The 24,355-nt window shown below is 56.0% G+C and overlaps 2 protein-coding genes across 5 annotated transcripts; both read right to left on the bottom strand.

The window, feature by feature from the left end:
- Positions 1–95: 95 nt before the first annotated feature.
- INSRR (insulin receptor related receptor) lies at positions 96–12,338 on the bottom strand. Its single transcript, XM_059490104.1, has 22 exons — positions 12,245–12,338; positions 10,037–10,588; positions 8,226–8,538; positions 7,986–8,128; positions 7,703–7,847; positions 7,405–7,619; positions 7,209–7,335; positions 6,872–7,110; positions 6,617–6,784; positions 6,321–6,510; positions 6,155–6,196; positions 5,793–6,058; positions 5,544–5,680; positions 4,924–5,089; positions 3,665–3,773; positions 3,487–3,557; positions 2,609–2,838; positions 2,420–2,530; positions 2,153–2,312; positions 692–821; positions 482–616; positions 96–366 (listed from the first exon to the last, which is right to left on the bottom strand). The coding sequence occupies exons 1-22, from the start codon at positions 12,336–12,338 to the stop codon at positions 96–98; spliced, it is 4,014 nt and encodes a 1,337-aa protein (XP_059346087.1).
- Positions 12,339–12,890: 552 nt separating this feature from the next.
- On the bottom strand, positions 12,891–24,355 carry LOC132084925 (death-associated protein kinase 2-like). Of its 4 annotated transcripts, XM_059490219.1 has the most exons (14): positions 23,937–24,050; positions 23,813–23,848; positions 23,593–23,688; positions 18,719–18,822; positions 17,902–18,114; positions 16,775–16,913; positions 15,517–15,646; positions 15,372–15,420; positions 15,221–15,247; positions 14,962–15,114; positions 13,787–13,832; positions 13,589–13,678; positions 13,429–13,494; positions 12,891–13,140 (listed from the first exon to the last, which is right to left on the bottom strand). In XM_059490219.1, exons 5-14 carry the CDS (start codon positions 18,039–18,041, stop codon positions 13,060–13,062), a joined length of 921 nt encoding a protein of 306 aa, XP_059346202.1. In that variant the 5' UTR covers positions 18,042–18,114; positions 18,719–18,822; positions 23,593–23,688; positions 23,813–23,848; positions 23,937–24,050; the 3' UTR covers positions 12,891–13,059. The 4 variants fall into 4 exon arrangements, with proteins under 4 accessions (XP_059346202.1, XP_059346201.1, XP_059346199.1 ...); XM_059490218.1 differs by lacking the exon at positions 23,937–24,050 and adding an exon at positions 24,165–24,355 and having other exon boundaries at positions 12,901–13,140; positions 13,429–13,678; positions 23,831–23,936; XM_059490216.1 differs by having other exon boundaries at positions 12,901–13,140; positions 13,429–13,678.

Raw genomic sequence — 24,355 nt, forward strand, 5'->3', positions numbered from 1 at the left:
AATAATGCGGGGGGGGGGGGGGTCCCAGCAAGCGGGGGGTGGCTGGAGAAGGGTTTGGGGTGCAGAGTCCAGCGGGGCCCGAGGACAGCCCGGGGTCAGAGCGGGGCTGTCCCGTTGGGGAGCTGCCCTGGGCTGCGGTCCCTGCGTGCGGGCAGGGGGGATGCGGGGGGCTCATCCTCCTCGGGGCACGCATCTGTCTCGGTGCTGGAGGGCTCCCCCGAGCCGTGATGGCCGTTCTCGGCGCTGTAGAAGAAGGAGAGGGTGCGGAAAGCAGGCGCCATGTGGTCCTTGATGCGCTCCAGGAGCTGGACGAAGGAGGGGCGCTGGCGGGGGTTCTGCTGCCAGCACAGGCACATCAGCTCGTGGCTGCGGAGAGAGGGGGCACCCGCTGGCTTTGGGGGGCTCCCACAGCCCCCCTCCCAGCGCGGCAGAGAGCAGGATTTGCCCTGCACAGCAGGATGGGGCTGTGCCCAGCACTCACAGCTCGTCGGGGCAGTTCTCGGGCCGCTCCAGGACGCCGTTGTCCATGACAAAGCGCAGCACCTGCTCGTTGGACATGCCCTGGTAGGGCTGCTCGGCCAGCGTGGCGATCTCCCACAGCACCACCCCGAAGGACCTGCCCGGAGCACCTCTGCTCAGCCTGGGGGATCCCCAAATCCCCCCCGGCTGTGCCCACCAGCCCAGCACCCACCAGACGTCAGACTGGGTGTTGAAGATGCCGTCCTTGAGCGCCTCGGGGGACATCCAGCGCACGGGGAGCAGCCCCTTGCCCCCCTTGCGGTAATAATCCGTCTCATAGATATCCCGGGTCATGCCGAAATCTGGCAGAGGAGGAAGAGGAGGAGGAAGGAGACAGGGCTGGCACCGCCACTGCTCACCCACTGTTGCCCTTTGCTGAGCCAGGGATGGGGCAACTGAGAGGTGTTTTAAAAACTTTGATGCTATTTTGGGTGAGACAATACAGATGTTATAATTCATGCCATCACAATCAGAAGCTAATGATTTCTTAATTACAATACACTCTAAGTGTTTCTTGGCCTATCAGCTTTAGGTACACCATGCTGTAAATGCCTTACAGCTAATCATCTAAAATTACTCTTTGTGGGTCCTGCTACAATGCATCTTTCATAATTTTATTTCTCTAAAGTATCTAGTCTTTTTTGTAAGGCTATCTTTTGAACTTGTTTCTAGTTCAATATTTCTCTCAACAATGTCTGTCTTATTCCATGGTATTTCTGAGTTACTATTTTATCTTATCTCAAGATTTGTATAGAGATACACACAATGCGAGTCTTCTCACAGAATTCATAGAATTCATAGAATCACTGGGGTGGAAGAGACCTTCAAGATCATCGAGTTCAACCCAGCCCCAACACCTCAACCAGACCATGGCACCCAGTGCCACATTCAGATTTGTTTTAAACACATCCAGGGATGGTGACTCTACCACCTCCCTGGGCAGAACATTCCAGAACTTTATCACTCTTTACGTGAGAAACTTTTTCCTGATATCCAACCCTTGGTGAAGCTCAAGGCTGTGTCCACTGGTTCCTGGAAAAGAGCCCAACCCCACCTGGCCACAGCCACCTTTCAGGGAGTTCTAGAGAGTGACAAGGTCACCTCTGAATCTCCTTTTCTCCAGGCTGAGCCCCCCCAGCTCCTTCAGTGGTTGGAAGAGACCTTCAAGATCATCGAGTCCAACCCAGCCCCAACACCTCAACCAGACCATGGCACTCAGTGCCACATCCAGGCTTTGTTTAACACACCCAGGGATGGTGACTCTACCACCTCCCTGGGCAGCCATTCCAGAACTTTATCACTCTTTCTGTAAAAAACTTTTTCCTGATATCCAACCCTTAAGGCTGTGTCCGCTGGTTCTGTCAGTTCCTGGAGAAAGAGCCCAACCCCACCTGACTACAACCATTTTTCAAGAAGGTATAGAGAGTAATGAGGTCACCCCTGAGTCTTCTTTTCTCCAGGCTGAGCACCCCCAGCTCCCTCAGTCGTTCCTCACAGGGTTTGTGTTCCCAGCCCTTCTCCAACCTCATTGCCTCTTCTGATCGCACTCAAGCATCCCAACACCCTTCCCAAACTGAGGGGCCCAGAACTGGACACAAAATTTGAGAATTTTCTGCCCATTTCCAACACCCACCTCCAATCTTGACGGTGAAGTCCTCGGACACCATGCAGTTGCGGGCAGCCAGGTCCCGGTGCACGAACTTGTTGGCGCTGAGGTAGGCCATGCCGTCGGCGATCTCCCCCGCCATCTGGATCATGTCCTTCAGCGATGGTGGAGGCAGCCCGGGGTTGTTCTGCACCGTGCACACACTCAGGGATGGAGCAGAGGCACGCCAGGACCCCCCTGGACACAGGGTGAGTGTCCCTTCATCATTGTCCTGGCACCTGACCAGCTCCTCACCTCGGCTTCGGGCCTGAGTGAGCGCAGGTAGCTCTTCAGGTCACCACGCGTCATCAGCTCCATGATGACCAAAGCTGGCTGGCCCTGGGATACCACGCCGAGCAGACGGACCTGCAGGGACAAAGAGGGCTGGCGTGTCAGTGGCCAGACCCGCTGTGTCCCCTCCCTCCCCCTCAGCTGCCCACCTACCACGTGGTGGCACTTGAAGGCTTTCATGACGGAGGCCTCGTTGAGGAACTCGATGCGCTCCCGCATGGTGGCCAGCTCGTTGACTGTCTTCAGGGCCACCTTGGTCTCCTCTCCCTCCGTGACCAGCCCCAGCGCCACCCCCTCATACACCATCCCAAAGGAGCCCTGTCCCAGCTCCCGGATCACTGTGATCTTCTCCCGGGACACCTCCCACTCATCAGGCATGTACACTGTGGGGTGAGTGGGGATCGGCCCGTCCCCATCACTGTGACAACCCCATCTGCATCACCATCCTAGTCCCTATCCCCACTCCCATCTCCATCCCATTCTCATCCTTGTCTCCATCCTCATCCTCATCTCCATCCATTTCTCATTCCCATCTCCAGCTCATCACCATCTTCCTCCCTGTCCCCATCCCCCTGCCATTCCCTTTCCCATCCCCATCTTGATCTTCATCCCATTCTCATTCCCATTCCCATTCCATCACCATCCTCCTCCCTGTCCCCATGCCCTTGCCGTTCCCATTCCTATTCCCATTCCCATTCCCATTCCCATTCCCATTCCATCTCCATCCCATCATCTCCATTCCATCACCATCATCCTCCCTGTCCCCATCCCTATCCCATTACCATTCCCACCTCCATTCCTATCTTGATCTTCATCCCATTCTCATCGCCATCCCATTCCCATCCCCATCTCCATTCTCATCCCCATCTCCATTCCCATCATCTCCACTCCATCCCCACTCCCACACTCATCTCCATTGCATCCCATTCTCACCCCATCCCTTCCCCATCCCCTCCAGTGTGACCCCAGCACAGAAAAGGGCTCGGTGGCCCTTTGGGGTGGCCCCTGTCTGTCCCCATGTCCCCACGTACTGTCCGAGGCGCTGAAGTACTCGGGGTTGACGGAGGCGTAGAGCGTCCCGCTGGGGTACCCGTCGTGGTTCCTGCCAGGGGTGGGCAGGGCTTGGAGCTGCTGCCTCCCCCCAGCCCTGCCCAGGCCTGGTTTGGCCAGACCCCAGCCCAGCCCCAAGGGGGGCAGGGGGGTCGTTACCTCTTCTTGTTGTAGAAGAAGACAAAGACGGCCAGGCAGGAGATGAGCACCATGAGCACCACGGGCGTGACGGTGAGCAGCACATAGAAGCTGCTGGACTCTTCCTCGGCTGCCAGGAGCAGGTGCCCATGGATCAGGGTCCCCAGATCACATGGGACACCTGTCCCACCACCAGGATGGAGAGGGGGAGCCTCCAGCTCCCCAGAACAGCAGCACGCTCAGATCCCGGTCCCAGAGCATCCCTCAACCTTTTTGTCCCAGTGTCCAACTCCCCAGTCTCCCAAGTTCCTCAACCCAGCAGCATCCTTGGATGAAGGATGGGAAGAAGACCAGCCTGGCTGAGCAGAGGTTTTTGGCTGGAACTCAGGGAGAAAGGAGAGGTTCTGATCTTTGGAAGAGGGGGCGGAAAGTTCAGGAGGAGCTGAGGGAGCTCAGGACAAGAATGAAAGTTAGAAGGGCCAAAACCCAGCTAGAACTGAATCTGCCATAACAGACAATAAAAAATGTTTCTATAAATCCGTTAGTACCCAAGGAAGAGCTGAGAAGAAAGTGAGTGCTGGGCACTGCTGAGGGACCTCAAATCCTGGGGTAGGTTTGGATCTCACAAGACAAGAAAGAGGGGCTGGAATGTGACCAGAGAAGGATCAGAATTGGGGAGGGGTCTGGAGCACCAGGAGCACCTGAGAGAGATGGGGGGGCTCATCCTGGAGAAAAGGAGGCTCAGGGGGGATCTTGTGGCTCTGCACAGCTCCTGACAGGAGGGGACAGCCAGGAGGATGAGGCTCTGCTCCCAGGGAACAGGGAGAGGAGCAGAGGAAGTGGCCTCAGGTTGTGCCAAGGGAGGTTTAGATTGGATATTGGGGAAAACTGGAAAGAATTGGAGCAGGCTGTGCAGGGCACTGGTGAAGATTTTGTCGCTGAGGAGATTTGACAGAGGTGTGGGTGTGGCACTTGGGGACATCAGTCAGAGACAGCCTTGGCAGTGCTGAGGGAACATTTGGACTTGGAGGCCTCTTGCAACCCAAACGATTTTGTGACTCTGTGATGCTCCAGTGTCTCAGGCCAGGATCATCCCTCAATCCCTCAGCTTCCCAGTCCAGCAACAACAACTCCCACCTCCAGCATCATCCCCTGACCCCACAGGTCCATCCCAGCAGCACAGCCCAATTCCCCAGTGAACCCCAGCTCCCCGACCCCACAGCTGCCCCCTCCCTGCCCACCAAGGTCCCTGCTGATGTCCCCGTGTCCCCTGCAGGTACCTGGCCCCAGGATGTAAAACTTGACCAGCCCTGTCCAGGAGCCGTTGCCAGCCAGCGAGGTGGCCCTGACCTTGGCTGAGTAATTCCCTGGCTGGAGCAGAGCCAGGTGGACACCCCCATACTTGGAGTAGCGGTGGCGTGAGACACAGACAACAGTGGTGACCTCCTGGAGGGGACAACAGGGGGGTGGCAAAGGGGATTGATCCCCCCCAGCCATGTGTAAGGCTTGGGAGAGGGATGGGATGGGATGGGATGGGATGGGATGGGATGGGATGGGATGGGATGGAGATGATGGAGATGGAGATGGAGATGGAGATGGAGATGGAGATGGAGATGGAGATGGAGATGGAGATGGAGATGGAGATGGAGATGGGGATGGGATGGAGATGGGATGGCATGGGATGGGGATAGGATGGGATCAATGGGATAGGATCAATGGGATGGGATCAATGGGATGGCATGGCATGTTATCATTGGAATGGGATCAGTGGGATGGAATAGAGTGAGATCAATGGCATGGCATGAGATGGGATGGGATGGAGATGGAGATAGAATGGGTGCTGTGCCCCTATAACCAGACCTGGCAGGGCTGGGCAGGGGATGCCACAGGGGGTTCTCACCTCAGTCTCCCGGCTGTACTTGATCTCATACTTGAGGATGAGCCCATTGGGGTTCCTGGGTTCCTCCCAGCGCAGCAGGACACTGTTCTTGCCAGCTGGCTCCCACGTCACGTTGCCAGGAATGTTGTCAGCTTGCACTGCAGAGAGGCATGGAAGGAATCAGCTCCTGGGGGCACCCCCTGGACCCCAACCTCATCTCAACAACACCCCAGCATGGCCAGGGTGGGGTTTGGAGGGCTGGGCACGTACGCTCGGGCATGGTCCTGGCGAAGACGAAGGTGGCGGCGCTGCAGCCCACGGTGTGCGCGGCGTGGTTGCAGGCGTGGATGTCGATGCGGTACTCGGTGAAGTGGCGCAGCCGCGACAGCACCGCCCGGTCTCGCACCACCTTGTCCTCAAAGATCTGGAAGTCAGGCTTGGGCTCGCCTCCGGGGCGGCTCGGGGCCAGCGGCTCTACTGAGGAGGTGTTGGCTGCAGGTGTGATGGCCACCACGTCCCTGCGCTGCTTTGGGGTCCTGCAGGGACAGGATGTGGTGGGGAGTTGAGGTACTGAGGTTGTCCCCCAAAATTTGTTAGGGGAGGGGAGATCCCCCAGGCTGGTCCCAGCTCACCTCTGTGGGTTCTTATTGATGGATGTCACCTTCCAGGGAGGCCTGAGACAGCGGGAAATCAGTTAAAGGGTCTGCCAGGAGCAGCCACGGGACCCCCCCACCCAGGCAAACCCACGCACCCAGCTTGAGGGAGCCCCCCAAAGCAGGGAACCCCCCCAGATGGCACCTGGGGATGGTGATGGAATTGTGGAGGAAGTTCTCAAACTTCTTCTGGAAGGACTCGGCCTCGCCCTCCATGCGCAGCTGCCCGTCAGTGGGGCGGCAGGGGCAGCACCTCTCCTCCGCATCCTGCTCCCCCTCGGGGCCGTCCCCAAACCCGAAACGCGTGTCTGCGCTGCTGGTGGGCAGCTTCAGGCCTGTGGGCAGCAACGGGCAGGGCTGGCAGCGCCTGGCTCAGCAGCACCACCCTTGTTCTGCTGGTGTCCTCGGCTGCTGTGCTGCCCCTGGCCGGCCTGGCCTCACCTTTGTGGCAGTAATCGTTGATGTAGAGCTCCATGTCCTCGGCCAGCTGCTGCCACAGCACCAGGTAGTAGATGATGTTGCCGTTGCGTTGCGTGGGCGGCTTCCAACGCACCACGATGTGGGAGGAAGAGTTGGACATGGAGATGACATCCCGGGGCACCGTCGGGGCTGGGAGGACACAGGGGTGGTCAGTCATTCCTGTAGGGGTGGGGTGGGTCCACCATTGGCATCGCCAGCCCCGTGCCAGCCCCTTACCCGCCGGCATGGTGCGGATGTAAACCACCTCGCTCTGGGCCCCGTAGTTGCGCCCTTCCTCGGCCGTGGTGAGGGTGATGGCGCGCACAAAGATGGCGTACTGGGTCCAGGGACGGAGGTTGAGCAGCGTCACCCCTGGTTCCTGCTCGCTGCTCAGGGGCAGGTCCACGTCCAGCACGTTCCAGCTCTGGGCCCCACAGGCGTCCTGCCCCACGTACTCCGACACGTTCTGGAAGGGTCTGTCCCACACCGGGCATCAGGGAGGGTCCAGCAGGGACAGAGGACACCACAAGGGCATTCCCAAGCGCTCCACCACGGGGACAAGAGGAGCACTTACGACTCCTTGTAGTAGACGATGAAGCTGAGGAGGTCGCGGTACTCGGGGGGCCGGTACCGCTCCCACTTGAGGAAGATGCGGTCGGACTCGGTGACGTTGGAGATGAAGCGCAGGGTCTGGGTCTTGCCTGTGGGGAGGAGGCAGGGTTCAGGCAGAGGCTCGTGGCACTGCTGCTTGTCCCCATCCCCGTACTCACAGGACGCCCTGTCCCCATTGGTGCGGGGGTTGATCTCCGCCTTGTTCTGCCGGCCCTTGGTGCCCGTCACCTCCTCCATGCGATAGATCTCGGCCAGGCACAACTTGGGGTTGAATGCAAAGTACATCTTGCCCACGGGGATGGAGAGGATGTGGTGGCTCCAGTCCCAGAGCTGCTGCAGGTTCTGGTTGTCCAGGACGTACAGGGTGTAATTCCTGGCGGAGGAGATGTGGGTGGAGGCAGTGGGCGAGGGCACCTTCAGGGCCACATGTCCCCCCCAAACCCACACTATCCTCACCCATCCACCATGGAGTCACCACGGATCAGTTTTAGGTTCTTGAAGAAGGACAAGGAGACGAGGGCAAAGGAATGTTTGATCTTCAGGAAGCCCGTGATGGTCTCAATGAGCCCCAGGCTGCTCTGCAGCTCCGAGGCCAGGTTATCTGGGAATGACACACTGTGTGAGCTCATGGAGAGGAGCACCTCCCCATTAACTCACCCTGCAAGGCAAAACACCCCCTGCCGTCCCCAGCATCTCTCCCACCCGGGGTGGGTCTGGCAGGGCCAGCTCTGGCACTCACAGCCCCGGCGGATGTTGAGGATGAGGTTGCCCTCGATGAGGGTGCAGCCCCCCAGCTCCTGCGCTGCCTGCATCGAGTCGATGGTCTTGGTGCCCACCTTGCACTCCTTGGGACACAGCCCCTCGCACTTGTGGCAGAACATGCTGCGGGCAGGGCGATAGGGACAGGATGAGAGCCGGCCAGCGTGCCACCGCCCCACCAGGGCACCGGGGTGTGCCAGGGCACCGGGGACACCCCCACCTGCTCTCATTCCTGCTGTAGCCCGAGGGACACTCGGACAGGCACTGCCGCTGGTGGATGACGAACTTGGAGGCGTCGCGGGGGTCGTGGGAGACCTTGCGCAGGCTGGCGCAGTACTCGGCCGTGACACAGCGCCAGCCCTCGTACTCGTAGGTGCGGGGCGGGCACGAGGGCAGGCAGTGCCCGTTGAAGTGGAAGTGGCGGCAGGCGACGCAGGCCCGGCGGTCGTGGGGGCGGCTGCAGCCCCCCAGGCACTCAGGGTGGCAGCACTCGCCCGCTGCTGTGCATGCTGAGCCTGCCCCGCATGGGCACACTGAGAGGGGAGATGGGCATGTGGGCATGGGGAATGGGCTGCAGGGATTGGGATTGGGACTGGGGGGAGAGGAGAGAGGGGGAAGGGGTTGGGGGGCTGGTGGCATCCTCCAGGGGTGGGGGAAAAGGGGAGTGAGGGTGGGGTGGAGAAATGGAGGGAGGGAGGGATGGTGGGATGGTGGGATGGTGGGATGGATGGATGGATGGATGGATGGATGGAGGGATGCAGGGAGGGATGAGGGGATGTGGGGATTTGGGGATGTGGGGATGTGGGGATGTGGGGATGGATTCAGTGATGGAGGAATGGAGGAATGCGGGAATGGAGGAATGCGGGGATGGAGGGATGGATGGATGGATGGATGATGGATGGATGATGGATGGATGGATGGATGGATGGATGGATGGATGGATGGATGGTGGGATGGACGGATGGTGGGATGGTGGGATGGTGGGATGAAGTGATATAGGGAAGGATGTGGGGATGGATTTGGTGATGGAGGAATGCAGAGTTGGAGGGAAGGATGAAGGGATGCAGGGAGGGATGTGCAGATGGATTTAGTTATGGAGGAATGTGGGAATGGAGGGAGGGATGGTGGGATGAAGGGATGCAGGGAGGGAGGGATGTGGGTATGGATGCAGTGATGGAGGAATGCGGTGATGGAGGGAGGGAGGGATGGAGGGAAGGATGAAGGGATGCAGGGAGGGAGGGAAGGATGTGGGGATGGATGCAGTGATGGAGGAATGCAGGGACAGAGGGAGGGATGGTGGGATGCAGGGAGGAATGTGATGCAAGGACAGAAGGAAGGATGCAGGGACAGAAGGAGGGATGCTGGGATGTGAGGATGCAAGAATGGAGGGAGCAAGGGAAGGATACAGAGATACAGGGAGGTAGGGATGGGTTGATGGAGGAGTGGATGGAGGCATGGCAGCACGGATGGAAGGGTGACCAAAGGGATGGATGAATGGATGGATGGATGGATGGATGGATGGATGGATGGATGGATGGATGGATGGATGGATGGATGGACGGATGGACAGCCATGTGATGAGTGAGGCTGGCCGGGCAGGTGGGCTGATGGGTGGATGAGGGGTTGCATGGAGGGACAGCAGGACAGACAGATGGACAAGGTGGGGCTCAGCCCATGCTGAACCCCCTCTGCCGAGTGCAGCCAGGCCAGGCCCACAGCTGAGCTTGCAGCCCAGATAAGGATCTGTGTTTATAGTACATATTTCATTACCAGCTCTCCTGTTTACAGAAAACGAGCTCAGGAGGGGCCTGTATTTACCTCAGCACTGGGAAAACACAGCAGCAAGGAGCTGGCCTCTCCTCGGAGGATGATACAGCATGGATCTGGTTACCCCACCGTGCAGCCTGCACAGCACACTCCCGGCAGCAGAGGAACCACAACCACACCACCAGCACCCTCCCAGTTTACCCCACAAACCAGCACCATCCCAAAAAAGCAGCACAACCAGACCCCCGTGGCAGCGCCACCCACCTTTCTGGCAGTAGCTGGAGGTCCAGCAGCGATAATCCAGCTGTCCATTAACACTGGTCTGCACGCACGGCTTCTCCACGTCCAGAATGCCGGGGCAGACATCAGCACACTCTTCAGCCAACTTATTGCCCACGATGTAGGTGCCGTCCCCGCCGTCGGGCAGCAGCAGCCCCCAGTCGATGGTGGAGAGGTGGCAGAGCTCCTGGTTGCGCTCGATGCGCACCGAGCCGCGCAGGATGTGGCCCAGGCTGTGCAGCCCCACGTCCCGCAGGTGCGGCATCTCGAAGATGACCAAGGCGTAGCTGAAGAAGAGGTTGGTGCCGCGGATGACCGAGAGGTTGGGGAAGAGATCGCGCAGGCTCTCCAGCCCGTAGACGCGGAACAGGAGCAGGTACTCCGTGATCATCAGCAGCCGGGGGAAGCTGAGCCCGCGGAAGTCCTCGGCGCCCGTGGTGAACATCAGCAGGATCTGCAGGTTGCCCTCGATGATGGAGCAGTTCTCCAGCTTCCGCAGCTGGGACACGTCGTGGCGGATGTCCATGCTGCCGCAGACTGGGGTGGCGAGAGTGGGGACCCCGTGGGTGGCAGCAAGGATGGGACAGATCCCCCACTCTCACACCACCACACCCCCAAACCCCCACCCATGGATCCCCCAGGGGATGCTCAGGGCGGGTTTAATATCCTGGTGCTGCCTGTCAAGCGTGGCTGGAGTTGGAGATGTGAGCAGCTCTGGCAGCAGCCGGCTCTCCAGGGCATGGCACGTCCGTCAGCAGTGATGCTAACGAGGCCTGGCAGGCTGCCCTGCCCCTTGTCAGCCCCACAATCACATCCCAGCCCTGGGGGAAGCTGTCTGGGGGTGCAGATGGCTTTTCCCCTTCCCCAAGTTGCTGTGTGCTCACGGATCTCCCCACTCACGGTTACCCAGGGAGTGGCAGCTCCAGTGAGGCCTGGCAGGCTGACATGGGGCAGGGATCACGTTCCAGCCCTGGGGGAAGCTGTCTGGGGGTGCAGATGGATTTTCTCCTTCCCCAAGTTGCTGGGTGCTCGTGGATGTCCTCACTCACTGTTACCACATGAGTGGCAGCTCCAGCAAAGTTGTCCCCGTTAACTCCCCCTCGTGCCCAGACAGGTAATGGGGCACACAAGGCCACCACAGGTGTCCATGTGGCACTGCTCCAGCCCCACATTGGCTGTCCTGGGGCTTTTCCACCCAGAAATGGAGCCCCAGCACCTCCTGCTTACTGATCCTGGCAGGGATGCAAGAGCCAGACCAAGCACAGAGCTTCATGGACATCATCCCCAGCCAGAAACCAGCGCCAGGTCCTGGAAGGGATCAGGTGCGTGGTTCACCCCTCATCTGCCTGCTACCAGCCCAGGCTCATGGCCATGTCCTTGTGACCTCATGCCCAGTGGGGATTTCCCCCTCTTGGTGTCACCCATGAACTGTGGGCACCATGACCCCAAGGGGACCATGGCTCTGGCAGCTGCCCGTAGCCCCTCACCCCATGTTCAGCCCCTCACTGCCAGCCCTGTCCCCTCCTCTGAGGGTCCCTCTGTCCCCCTGCAGCACTGACCCCACTGCCACCATCACCCCCCTGACTCTGCAAATCCCCCTGTAAGGGGAGGGGGGTCCCCAGTGCCACCATCACCTCCCTGACCCTTCAAAGTCCCCCTGTAAGGTGAGGGGGTCCCGTGGGAGCACAGACAGAGGGTAGGGGTCCCAGTGGGAGCAGGCACAGCACCCTGTGTCCCTTGGGTGCTTCATCCTCTTCCTCCATCGCTCCCACAGCCCCTCGGTGACTGGGGAAACTGAGGCACGGGTGGCAGGCAGAGGGGAAGGCAGGACAAACAACAGACCCTCCTTGTACCCCCTGTTGCGGCCATGAGACCCAGGACCCACGGCTGCCCCCTCCCCAACCTTTCCCACCCCAGCAGCTGCACAGGGAGCTGTGACAATGTCCCACATCCCGCTGGGGCTGAGGGTCCCATCTCTGCCCAAGCCCCCCACTCCACTCCCCTCCCTTCATCCCACCCCAGCTGTAGGGAGCTCCCACTCTCTGCCCCTCCTGCCCAAACCCGGGTGTCTGCATCATTGTGGGGCAAACCCAGACAGGGAACACCCCAAAAGCTTTACCTCGGGGTTTATCCCTTGCAGACCCCCGAGCACAGGCTGCCCCCACCCCGAAACCCCCCAGCAAAAGCACTCACTTTCCGAGGGCGCCCACACGGGGGGCACCGGGAGGTGGCCGAGGAGCAGCAGCATCACCCCCAGCCTCGGGGCACGCAGCGCCCCCGGCCCCATCCTCGAACGGGCCCGTCCCGATCCCGCTCGCCGTGTCCGTGTCCGGTGCCCGGGGAGCGCCGGGATACGGGGGGAGCCCTGCCCGGAGCCTGCGGCCCCTTCACTTTTGTTTTCGGCTGCCGCACACAAAATATTTAGCCTGACAACTCTCAGGGCCAGGGCCAGGGCATGTTTGGGAAATAGAGAAGGGGGGGGGGGGGGGGGGGGAAACAGCGCGGCCCCCCCGCGCCCGAGTGGGTGGGAAGGAAGAGCTGCCTCGTGCCTCAGTTTCCCCAGCCGGAGCGGGAGGTTCCGAGTAGTTCTGGCAGTTGGGGGGGGGGGGACACCGGGAAAGCAGCCAGAAACTCATGGAATAGCACAGAAGGGACAATTTAAGGGTCACTGTGCCTGGCAGGGTGAATCGGGGGTGCCGGGAGACTTTTGGGGTCCCCACAGAAGAGCAACCCTGCAGTGAGGGGGGAAGCTGCGGGCACTCAGCACCTGCCTGGCTGTGACGAGCCGCCCTCAAGGGGAAGGAGAAGCAGGACAAGAGGAGGAGGAGGAGGAGGAGGAGGTGGCATTTATTTTTCTCATTAGGACAAAGCAGGGAGGAGGGCAGGAGCGGGGTGCTGATGCCCCAGTGACCCCCCAACACCACCGAACTGGAGCTGGCAGTGCCTCTGCCCCTTTGGATGGGGCGATGTGGGCACCCCAAGGCTCCTCCTGCCTTTTTTGGAAGAGCTCAGGAGCAGCTGCTTCTCCTCCGGCGCAGCAGAGCGGTCTGGGGGCTCCTCTCCTCCTCGGGGTCGCTCTCACAGCGGCGCTGGAGGCACAGGGGGGGCTGCAGGGCACGCCCAGGGCTTCCCCCCGAGGAGAGGGCACCCCTCAGTGCACAGCACCCCACCCTGCACCATGCCCCCATCACACTGCCCCAGCAATGGGAGGGATGCCCCTAACAGGGGGTCTGCAGCACAGGGGGCACTGCCATAGAGAGAAACGGAGGGAGACCCCCCCAAATCCTTTCTTGCCCCAAAAACTGAAAGAGACCCCCCCCCCCCCCATCCCTTCTTCCCCCTCCCCAGGCCGTGCTGGGTGGGATCTGGGGGCTCACCAGCTCCTCATCCTCCCTCCCCAGGCGGCACAGGCGGTTGCAGGCGGACACGGTGTTGTAGGAGAGCTACAGGGGGACACAGAGGGAGGGGTCTGAGGCGGCGGTCCCTGCCCAGATCTGGGGGGCTCCCCAGGGGTGCTGGGACCCCACAACCGGGCACCTTCCACTTCCTGCGGGCGTTGAACTTGCGGAAGTTTCTCATGTTGATGGAGGAACGGCTGCGGCTCAGCGCCTGCTTCCTGCTCAGGGGCTGCGGGGACAAGGACGTGGCACTGCCACTGTCACTGTCACTGTCCCCGTGTGCCCATCCCGCTGCCAGGGTGTCACCGTGCCCCCCACCCCTGCCCGTGCCATTTACCTTGATCCAGGGGTGCACCAGGCACTCGGCTGCGCTCATGCGGCGCCTGCGGAACACGGGGAGGGGTTGGGGTCGGGGGTCCTGGTCCCACAGACCCACATTGGGGGTGGGGAGGGGTCAGGGGCAGTGTTAGGGTCAGGATTAGGGTTAGGGTCAGGGTCATGGTTAGGGCCAGGGTTAGGGTCAGGGTTGGGGTTAGAGTTATGGTTTAGGGTTAGGGTCAGGGTCAGGGTTAGGGTTATGGTTTAGGGTCAGGGTCAGAGTTAGGGTCAGGGTTAAGGTCAGGGTCAGGGTCACGTTAAGGTCAAGGCCATAGGGTTAGGTTTAGGGTCAGGGTCAGTGTTAAGGTCAGGATCAGAGTCAGGGTCAGGGTTAGGGTTAGGGTTAAGGTTAGGTTTTGGTTTAGTGTCAGGGTTAGGGTTAGGGTCAGAGTTAGGATCAGGGTTAGGATCAGGGTTAGGGTCAGGTTCAGAGTTAGGATCGGGATTAGGGTCAGGTTACGGGTTAGGGTTAGGGTCAGGGTCAAGTTAGGGTTAGGGTTAGGAGTAGGGTCAGGGTCAGGGTTAGGGTTAGGTTTTGTTTTAGGGTCAGGGTTAGGGTTAGGGTCAGAGTTAGGATCAGGGTTAGGGTTAGGGTACAGGTTAGGGTTAGGGTCAGGGTCAAATTAGGGTCAGGGTTAGGAGCAGGGTCAGGGTTAGGGTTAGGGTTAGGGTTAGGGTTAGGGTCAGGGTTAGGGTTAGGGTCAGGGTTAGGGTTAGGGTTAGGGCTAGGGTCAGGGATAGGCTCAGCGTCAGGATTTTGCTTGTGGGGATGGAGAAGGGAACCAGATGGAGGTGGAGATGGTGGGAATGGAGATGAGGATGAGAATGAGATGGAAACAGAGATGGAATGAGATAACGATGGCTTGGGGATGCAGATGATGGATGGGATGGGATGGGATGGGATGGGATGGGATGGGATGGGATGGGATGGGATACCACAGAAATGGGATGGAGATGGAAAGAGAGATGGGGATGATGGAGGTGGGGATGGGGATGAAGATGAGACCAGAATGGGATGGAGATGGCCATAGGAACAATGAAGATGGGGACGGAGATTTTGGAGGTGGGAATAACAGAGGTGTAGGTGGTGGCAGAGATGGGAAGGCGATGGAAGGGATGGCGATGGGGCCTCACTGTGGCTCCTTCAGCAGCAGCTGGCGGATGAAGTCCTTGGCCAGCTCGGAGGTCTGGCTGAAGCAGCGCTCCTCAAACTCGTAGGCACCCGCCACAACGTTGGACAGCGTCTCAGCATCCGTCTCACCCTGGAAGGGGGACAGGCCACTGAGCCTGTGGGGACACAACAGAGCCACTGAGTGCCAGGACAGCACCAGCACCCACAGCATCCCTGTGCCTCAGCTTCCCCCAGCCACAGAGAGCATTGCCCCATACTCACAGAATGTAGGTGATGACTCCAATGCTCCTGAAATGAAGGGGTAGGAGTCAGGTGCTGCCCTCCCTGGGGCCCCCCATGCCCTGTGGCACCCATGGGGGGCCTCTCCCCACCCACCAGCTCAGCCTGCTGCCCCCCAGGTCCTGATCCTCACCACATGTCGGTCGCAGGGCTCAGTGGTTCATAATTGATCACTTCAGGAGCTGGGGGCAAACAGAGCCAGGGTGGGACATCAGGGGGACGGGAGCATGTCTGGGTGGGTGGGTGCAGGGACCCCCAGGGATGTGCCAGCGCCCTACCAATGTACTGGGGGGTCCCACAGAGGCTCCTGTAGGTGATGCCATCCTGCAGCTGCTGGGCCAGCCCGAAGTCGATGATCTTGATCCGGGGCTTGGGGACGTCCTTGTCCTGCAGCATGATGTTCTCGGGCTGTGGGAACAGGGCAGGGCACAGCGGGGTGACCCAGGGGTTCCAGGGAGTGAGGATGGGGGGTCCCCACGTGTGGGAATCCACAAAATCAGAGGGTTTTGGGGAAAGCTGCAAAAGGCAGGCCCCAGAGACAGCAGAATTGTGATTGGAGCTAAGCAGCAGCCATGAGACAGGTCAGCGGGAAAATTATTTAAACTGTAGAAAAGCAAGGACAAACAGAACAATGATATTAATGTGTGTCTAGAATAACTCTCTAAGCTACAGAAGAGTTTATCTAGCAAGATATTAAGAAGGTTAAAGCTTAATAATGGAGCTCTGTGCATTGTGTTTTAAGGCTTACAAGCAGGTATTATATTTTAAATAAGCAAGCATTGTTTTAACCAAAGATACCTGTGCTTATAGTGGTTGGATGGAACTGCTGTCAATATAGAATATATACTATACAGATGTAAATACTGTCAAAGTGTTTTTGCTTTGTGTGATTGGTCAAAAAAAAAGTTGTAAACTAAGCTGTAACATTAAGTTCTTGGTCTGCTGCTGGGGATGTGAGCTGATGGCACCTTCCCATTGTTATAACCATGTGATGAGAGTGATGCTGGAGAATAAAACAGCTCAAGGGCTGTTCCCAGCAGTCCTGCCCTGTCCATGATTTGTACATAGATTTGTCAGCAGAAAAATTATCTAAGAAGTAGAAAGTGAGGACAAATAAAACAACGGTCTGTGTATTAACACTTGTCTAGAATAACTCCTTAAGCTGTAGAAAAGTATATTTAGTGAGATATTAGGAAGTTTCAAGTTTAATAATGGAGCTCTGTGTGTTGTGTTTTAAGGCTCATAAGCAGGTGTTGTATTTTAAATAAGCAAGCATTGTTTTAACCAAAGGTACGTGTGGTTATAATTATTAGATAGAACTACTGTCAATGCGCTTTTGCTTTGTGAGATTGGTCAAGAAGCTTATAAAGTGAGTTGTAACATTGAGTTCTTTGGGTGCTGCCTGGGATGTGAGCTGCTGGCAGCTTCCCATTGCCATAACTGATGCTGGAAAATAAAACAGCTCAAGGCCTGTTCCACAGCAGCCCTGTCCCGTCTGTGGTCTGTAAATAATCCCCTCCTGCTGGCAATACCCACCTTGAGGTCGAAGTGAGCGATGAGGCGGGCGTGCAGATATTCCACCCCGCTCAGGATCTGCGCCAGGAACTCGATGGCCTCCTCCTCCGACAGCATCTCCTTCTCAGCAATGAAGTCAAAGAGCTCCCCACCCCTGATCCTGTTATCGGTAAAAGTTATGTTAAGTTAGGGTATAGTTCAATTATATTGTATGAATTATGTTATGTTAATTGTCTTAAGAGTGGGGATTATTAGAATGTTCTAGGAGAAGGGTCCAGGGTTTGGTGGAAGGGCAGTCTGGCAGGGCAAGGTGAGGTTGAAGAGAGATTGGATGGAAGATCTGAGCAATCATTCGAAGCCCTGCAGAAAGAGTTGGTCCAGAATGAACGGTGTTAAAGACCAATGAGAAGCCTGGGAATGGACCATTCACCATGCAGATCCAAAATGGACCAATCCTGGACTCAAAGTGGGCTATAAATGGGGGGAGTTCAGTTGGGTCAGGGTTCTTCTTTTTGGAAACTTGTTTTGTGGGAACAACCCAGTGCACTTGGGGGTAGCGCACTGTTTTGTTTTTGGCTGTTTGGGCCCTCAGGCTTATCCTGGGTACTCCATTCTGTTACCGGGCTTGCAGAGGTAAAGAGATAGACAAGAATCTCGACTCCATGATCAGAAGGCTGGATTTATTAATTTATGATATATGTTACAGTATGACTATGCTAATAGGAATAGAGAGAAAAGTCTCAGAAGCTTGCTATGCTAAAAATAGAAAAGGAATGAATAAACAAAGGGGCTCTCTCTGATTCTGTCCCAGAGGGAGCTCAGCCTTTGATTGGCCCTTAATTGTAAACATGCAACACGGGCCAATCACAGGTGCACCTGTTGCATTCCACAGCAGCAGATAACCAGTGTTTACATACCCCTTCTGGGGCCTCAGCTTCCCAGAAGGGGGAAAAACCCTAAAGAAAGGATTTTTCACAAAAGATGCCTGCGACACCGTTCCTTGCAGCCATTTTAACAAACGAGAACCTCTTTCTCCAGCGAAAGTTTGGCCTCGTTCATATTCATAACAATCCTGGGGGACAGGGGAGCTCGGCCACCTCCAACACGTGGCACAAAAAGGGGGTCCCACCCTCCAGGACCCCACTCACAGCTCCAGGACGAGCACCACCTGTGCCGCGCTGCTGAAGAGCTCGTGGAGCCGCAGGATGTTGGGGTGCTGGAGCTGCCGGAGGATGGAGACCTCCCGCTGCACCTGAGCCCGCTCCAGCCCCGGCCGGCCCCGCCGCATCCTCAGGAACTTGGCGGCGTAGAAAGCGCCGGTGCTGCGCTCCCGGCACAGCCTGACCACGCCGAAGTGGCCGCTGCGGAGAGAGCGGGGCTGGGGCACGGCTGGGCTGGCACCGGGCAGGGGGAGAACCCAGAAATCCGGGTATCCCTGGCGCTGCCATGGAGCTGGGATCCTGCCTGTGCCGCAGTGAACCTGCCCGGATCCTCACCTGCCCTGTGCTCACCTGCCGAGACCCCACTCACCGGCCTGGATCCCATTCACCTGCCTGCAACCTGCTCACCTGCCTGGATTCCACTCACCTGCCCGGATCCCACTCACCTGTCTGAATCTCATTCACCCTCCCAGATCCCACTCACCTGCCTGAATCCCCCTCACCTGTTTGGATCCCACTCGCCTGCCCAGACCCCCCTCACCTGCCCAAATTCCTGCCTGCCCTGTGTTCACCTGCCTGCAACCTGCTCACCTGGGGGGGATTCTGTTCACCTGCCCAGATCCCCCTCACCTGCCCAAATTCCTGCTCACTTGCCCAGATCCCACTGAGCCTGCCTGGATTTCTGCTCATCTGTGGTAGATCCCACTCACCTGTTTGGACCCCCCTCACCTTCCCAGATCCCCTCACCTGCCCAAATTCCTGCTCACTTACCCAAATCCCCCTCACCTGCCCGTACCCCCCTCACCTGCCCAGCCTCTCCAGCAGCTCATACGTGTCCTCCACGCTGCCCGGACTGGTGGTGCCTGCCAGGCCCTGGCCCTCCTCATCCTCCCTGGGCTCAGCCACGTCCTGTGGGGGAACAGCAGCAGCACCTGGGCAGGGGCTGAGCCACACCTGGGGGTGCAGGGACCCCCCAGAACCCCCCAGAACACTCCAAATAGAATTCCCAGTGCTGTGTCAGAGCTCAGCCCCTGCCCAGGGACCCCCAGAACCCCCCCAGAACCCCTCAGAACCCCCCAGGATTCTCCAAAGGGAACTCCCAGTGCTTCATCTGAGCTCAGCCCCTTCCCAGGGACCCCCAGAACCCCCCAGGACCCCCCAGAACCCCCCAAAGGGAATCCCCAGTGCTGTGTCACGGCTCAGCCCCTTCCCAGGGACCCCCAGAACCCCCCAGGGACCCCCAGGATGCTCCCAGAATAATTCCCAGTGCTGTGTCAGAGCTCAGCCCCTTCCCAGGGACCCCCAGTATCCCCCCAGAACCCCCCAAAGGGAACCCCCAGTGCTGTGTCACAGCTCAGCCCCTGCCCAGCTCTCCCAGTTTACACCGAATTTTCCAGCAGGTGGAAATTTGGAGACTTTCAGCCCTTGGGAAGGACCTGCAGGAGCTGCTCAGGGGGGTTTGGAAATGGGGCAGGAGCAGGAATGATGGGGGGGGGGGGTCACAGCAGCCTCCCCATCCCTCAGTGTGCAAGGGGTGCAAAATGCAGAGAAAACACAAAATTTGGGGTTTAAAAAAAAAAAACAACAGATTAATAAGAGATGAAAGCATGGTGAGCTCAGCCACTCCCTGGCAGCGCCCCCCCACAGCAGGGGAAGTTTTCGGAAGTTTTGGGAAGGGAAGGTTTGGGAAGGGAAGGTTTGGGAAGTTTTAGGAAGTTTTGGGAGGGGAAGGTTTGGGAAGTTGTGGGAAATTTTGGGAAGTTTTGGGAAGGGAAGGGAAGTTTTGGGAAGTTTTGGGAAGGGAAGTTTTGGGAAGTTTTGGGAAGTTTTGGGAAGGGAAGGGAAGGGAAGGGAAGGGAAGGGAAGGGAAGGGAAGGGAAGGGAAGGGAAGGGAAGGGAAGGGAAGGGAAGGGAAGGGAAGGGAAGGGAAGGGAAGGGAAGGGAAGGGAAGGGAAGGGGCACAAGGGGCCCCATTCCCATCTCCTGCTCCTCTGGAAGAAGCAGGGAGAGCCTGAGGAGGGAGGGAGGCATGGTGGAAGATGTTGCTAAGGTTTTGCTTTTCATTATCCTGCTCTGATTTGATTAGTAATAAACACAATTAATTTCCCCAAGTCGAGTCTATTTTGCCCATGACGTTGAGAGGAGTGAGGGATTTGTCTTTACAGACGAGCTGGGAGATAAAACCAGCACTGAGAGATAAAAGGAAGGATTCCGCTGATTGACGAATGGAAAAAGAGATTTGATTTTAAAAATAAACTTTAGAGGTTTGATTTTAAAAATAGACTTTGCTGATAGACGAAATTGGATATTGAAAGATGAAGGAAACAATGGGGAAAACCCCTAAATTCCATAAAAATTAAAAATTAAAAGGGAAGGTTGTACATTAGAGGGGAATCATTGGTATAAGGAGGGTTGTACCTCTCAAATACCTCAGAAATGGGAAAAGAAAGAGGGAAATTGGGACAAAAAGGAGGCTGAGTCCTCCAAAAAATTGGAGAGACCCCAGGGGCCTCTGCCTTTATTCTAATAAAGTTACAGGACTCCTCTGTCTCATTTTTGGACATAAACCTCTGGTGTTTGTGGATTAATTTTCCTGACAACATTAATGGGTGAGTGACCCCTCCCTGCCATTATCCCCACCCAGGAGCCCAAAAACCGATGTAAAAATAAAGTACACAGGCATTAAGTACAAAAAAAAAAAAAAAAAAGGGAAAAATCATAAACTTGTAATCATAAATTATTAAGAAAAACCATAAACTTATGTTTCTATAGTAATAAGTAAGAATATAATTTAAGTACGAAACGGTATTGATAAGATGAAGAGTCTACAGTGTAGTAATGTGATTATATAAAGTTAAAAGTTGATGTAAAAATTAAATTAAAAGTTAAAAATGGGTGTTAAAATAAAGTGCACAGACATTAGGTAGAAAAATAATAAACTTATGTTTTTATAGTTATAAGTAAGAATATAATTTAAGCTGAAGTAAGAAACTGTATTGATAAGATGGTGAAGAGTTTATGGTATAGTAATGTGATTATATAGATTTAAAAGTTGGTGTAAAAATTAAATTAAAAGTTAAAAATTGATGTAAAAATAAACAGACACTAAATAGAAAAATAATAAACTTATGTTTTTATAGTTATAAGTAAGAATATCATTTAAGGAAGAAACTGTATTGATAAGATGGTGAAGAGCCTACAGTATAGCAATGTGATTATATAGAGTTAAAAGTTGATGTAAAATTAAATTAAAAGTTAAAAATTGATGTAAAAATAAACAGATATTAAGTAGAAAATCAAAAATTTATGTTTTTATAGGTATAAGTAAGAATTTAATTTAAGTAAGAAACTCGATAAGATGGTGAAGAGTCTACACCATAGCAATGTGATGATATAAAGTTAAAAGTTGATTTAAAAATTAAATTTAAAATTGACGTTAAAAATAAAGTGCACAGACATTAAGGAGAAAATTCATAAATTCATGTTTCTATGAGTAAGAATATGCCTTAAGTAAATGAGAAACTGTGTTGGATAAGATGTTGAAGAGTCTATAGTGTAGCAATGTGATTATATAACGTTAAAAGTTTAAAAGTTATAACAAAGCATATGTGTATACATGCAACAGCAGCCCATTAACTAAAAATAACCACAGTGCAGTAAAAGGGAATAAAGGGGATAAGTTAGAAAAGCAAAATAAACCTTGTAGCAAATGGGCATTAAATTAGAAAGTTTTATATTGTCATGCAACAAGGAACTTGTGGCTACTTCGTGCTATGGCCGAATGTTTGCTGCTCTAAAATCCCACAGCCCCTATTTGTCCAAGTGATAATATAGATATTGTTGAATAATAGCAATTATTTTATATATAATTTTACACTAAAAATATATAAATATTCTATATATAATAAATATATATATATAAGTGTAAATATATGGTTATATATTACACTATGTTATGTTATATTGAATTATTTATATAATAAATATTATTTTTATATATTTAAAGGACAATCGATGGCCCCCAAACCCTAAAGGACAGTTGGAGGTCCCCAAACCCGTAAGGACAGTCCCCAAGCCCTAAGGGACAGTTGGTGGCCCCCAAATCCTAAAGGACAGTTTCCAAACCCCAAAGGACAGTCCCCAAACCGTAAAGGACATTCCCCAAACCCGAAAGGACAGTCCCCAAACCCTAAAGGACAGTTCCCAAACCCCAAAGGACAGTTCCCAAACCCTAAAGGACAGTCCCCAAACCCCAAAGGACAGTCCCCAAACCCTAAAGAACAGTTCCTAAACCCCAAAGGACAGTCCTCAAACCCCAAAGGACAGTTCCGAAACCCTAAAGGACAGTCACCAAACCCCAAAGGACAGTTCCTAAACCCCCAAGGACAATCCCCAAACCCTAAAGGACAGTCCCCAAACCCCAAAGGACAGTTGGAGGTCCCCAAACCCCAAAGGACAGTCCCCAAACCCTAAAGGACAGTTCCCAAACCCCAAAGGACAGTTCCCAAACCCTAAAGGACAGTCCCCAAACCCCAAAGGACAGTTCCCAAACCCCAAAGGACAGTTCCTAAACCCCAAAGGACAGTCCCCAAACCCCAAAGGACAGTTCCCAAACCCCAAAGGACTGTCCCCCAAACCCTAAAGGACAGTCCCCAAACCCCAAAGGACAGTTCCCAAACCCTAAAGGACAGTTGGAGGTCCCCAGACCCTAAGGGACAGTCCCCAGACCCTAAAGGACAGTCCCCAAACCCCAAAGGACCGTCCCCAAACCGCGAAGGACAGTCCCCAAACCCTAAAGAACAGTTCCCAAACCCCAAAGGACAGTCTCCAAACCCCAAAGGACAGTCCCCAAACCCGAAAGGACAGTCCCCAAACCCTAAAGGACAGTTCCCAAACCCCAAAGGACAGTCCCCAAACCCCAAAGGACAGTTGGAGGTCCCCAAACCCTAAGGGACAGTCCCCAAGCCCTAAGGGACACTCGGTGGTCCCCAAGCCCAGCTCCCCCCCAGCCTCTCCCCCTCCCAGCCCAGCTGTGTCCCCTTACCCTCCCCGAGCCTTCCTCCACATCCAGCAGCTCCTCTTCCTCACTGCCCAGCCCGCACAGGGGACCCTGCCTGTCCCCTCTGCCTGTCCCCTGTCCCCTGGGTGGGCTCTGCTGGCCTGGCACGGCCCTGGCACGGCCCTGGCACGGCACGGATCTGCCCCATCCCCATCCCGGGCGGGTCCGTGCCCGGGGGCGGCTGCAGCTGCTGCTGACCAACACCCCTGGCTCTGTGCCGTGTCCGTGGGGGGACAGCGTGTCCGTTTGTCCCCCGGGGACGGACACAAGGCACGGGGACACATTGCCCCGAGCCTTGCCAGGCATGCCCTGGCATTGAGCTGCTTTCAAAAGGAGGGAAACTGAGGCACGGGTGGGCACAGCCTGTTGAGCTCCTGTAGAGGGGGGGCAGAGTGTCCTGTCCTGTCCTGTCCTGTCCCCCCATGTCCTGCTGCCACTCACCAGCAAAACCCAAAAATGAGCTCCCAGCTCAGCATCCAACTGCCAAAAAGCCCCGTTGGACCCCAAAAAGCCCCCTTGGACCCCAAAAAGTCCCATTGGACCCCAAAAAAGCCCCGTTGAACCCCAACCTCCCCCAGCCCCCCAAACTGGGTGTGTCATGGGGAGCTGGGACTGCTCACCTCCAGCTCCAGCCTTCTCCAGCAGCCCTGGCAGGGCCAGGACCTTCCTCAGTGCAGGACCTTCCTCAGTGCCGGGACCTTCCTCAGCACCAGGACCTTCCTCAGCACCAGGACCTTCCTCAGTACCAGGACCTTCCTCAGTGCCGGGACCTTCCTCAGCACCAGGATTTCCTCAGCACCAGGACCTTCCTCAGTACCAGGACCTTCCTCAGTGCAGGACCTTCCTCAGTACCAGGACCTTCCTCAGTACCAGGACCTTCCTCAGCACCAGGCTCTTCCTCAGTGCAGGACCTTCCTCAGTGCAGGATCTTCCTCAGCACCAGGACCTTCCTCAGCACCAGGACCTTCCTCAGTGCAGGACCTTTCTCAGTACCAGGACCTTCCTCAGTGCAGGATCTTCCTCAGCACCAGGACCTTCCTCAGCACCAGGACCTTCCTCAGTACCAGGATTTCCTCAGTACCAGGATTTCCTCAGCACCAGGCTCTTCCTCAGCACCAGGCTCTTCCTCAGCACCAGGATCTTCCTCAGTGCAGGACCTTCCTCAGTACCAGGATTTCCTCAGCACCAGGACCTTCCTCAGCACCAGGATCTTCCTCACAGCCTCAGCATTCCCGGGAGCTGCGCCAGGCTTTGGCCACAGCAGCTCAGGACAAGGAGATCTCTTTGCATTCCTCTTGAAAACAACCCCCCAGCTGCGCAGAGCAGCCAGAAAAAGCCTTTTAGGAATAATTCCTGGTGGTTCCAGCCTCAGATACCTGAGGA

This window comes from Ammospiza nelsoni, chromosome 28 (assembly GCF_027579445.1).
Source record: "Ammospiza nelsoni isolate bAmmNel1 chromosome 28, bAmmNel1.pri, whole genome shotgun sequence".
NCBI lineage: Eukaryota > Metazoa > Chordata > Aves > Passeriformes > Passerellidae > Ammospiza > Ammospiza nelsoni.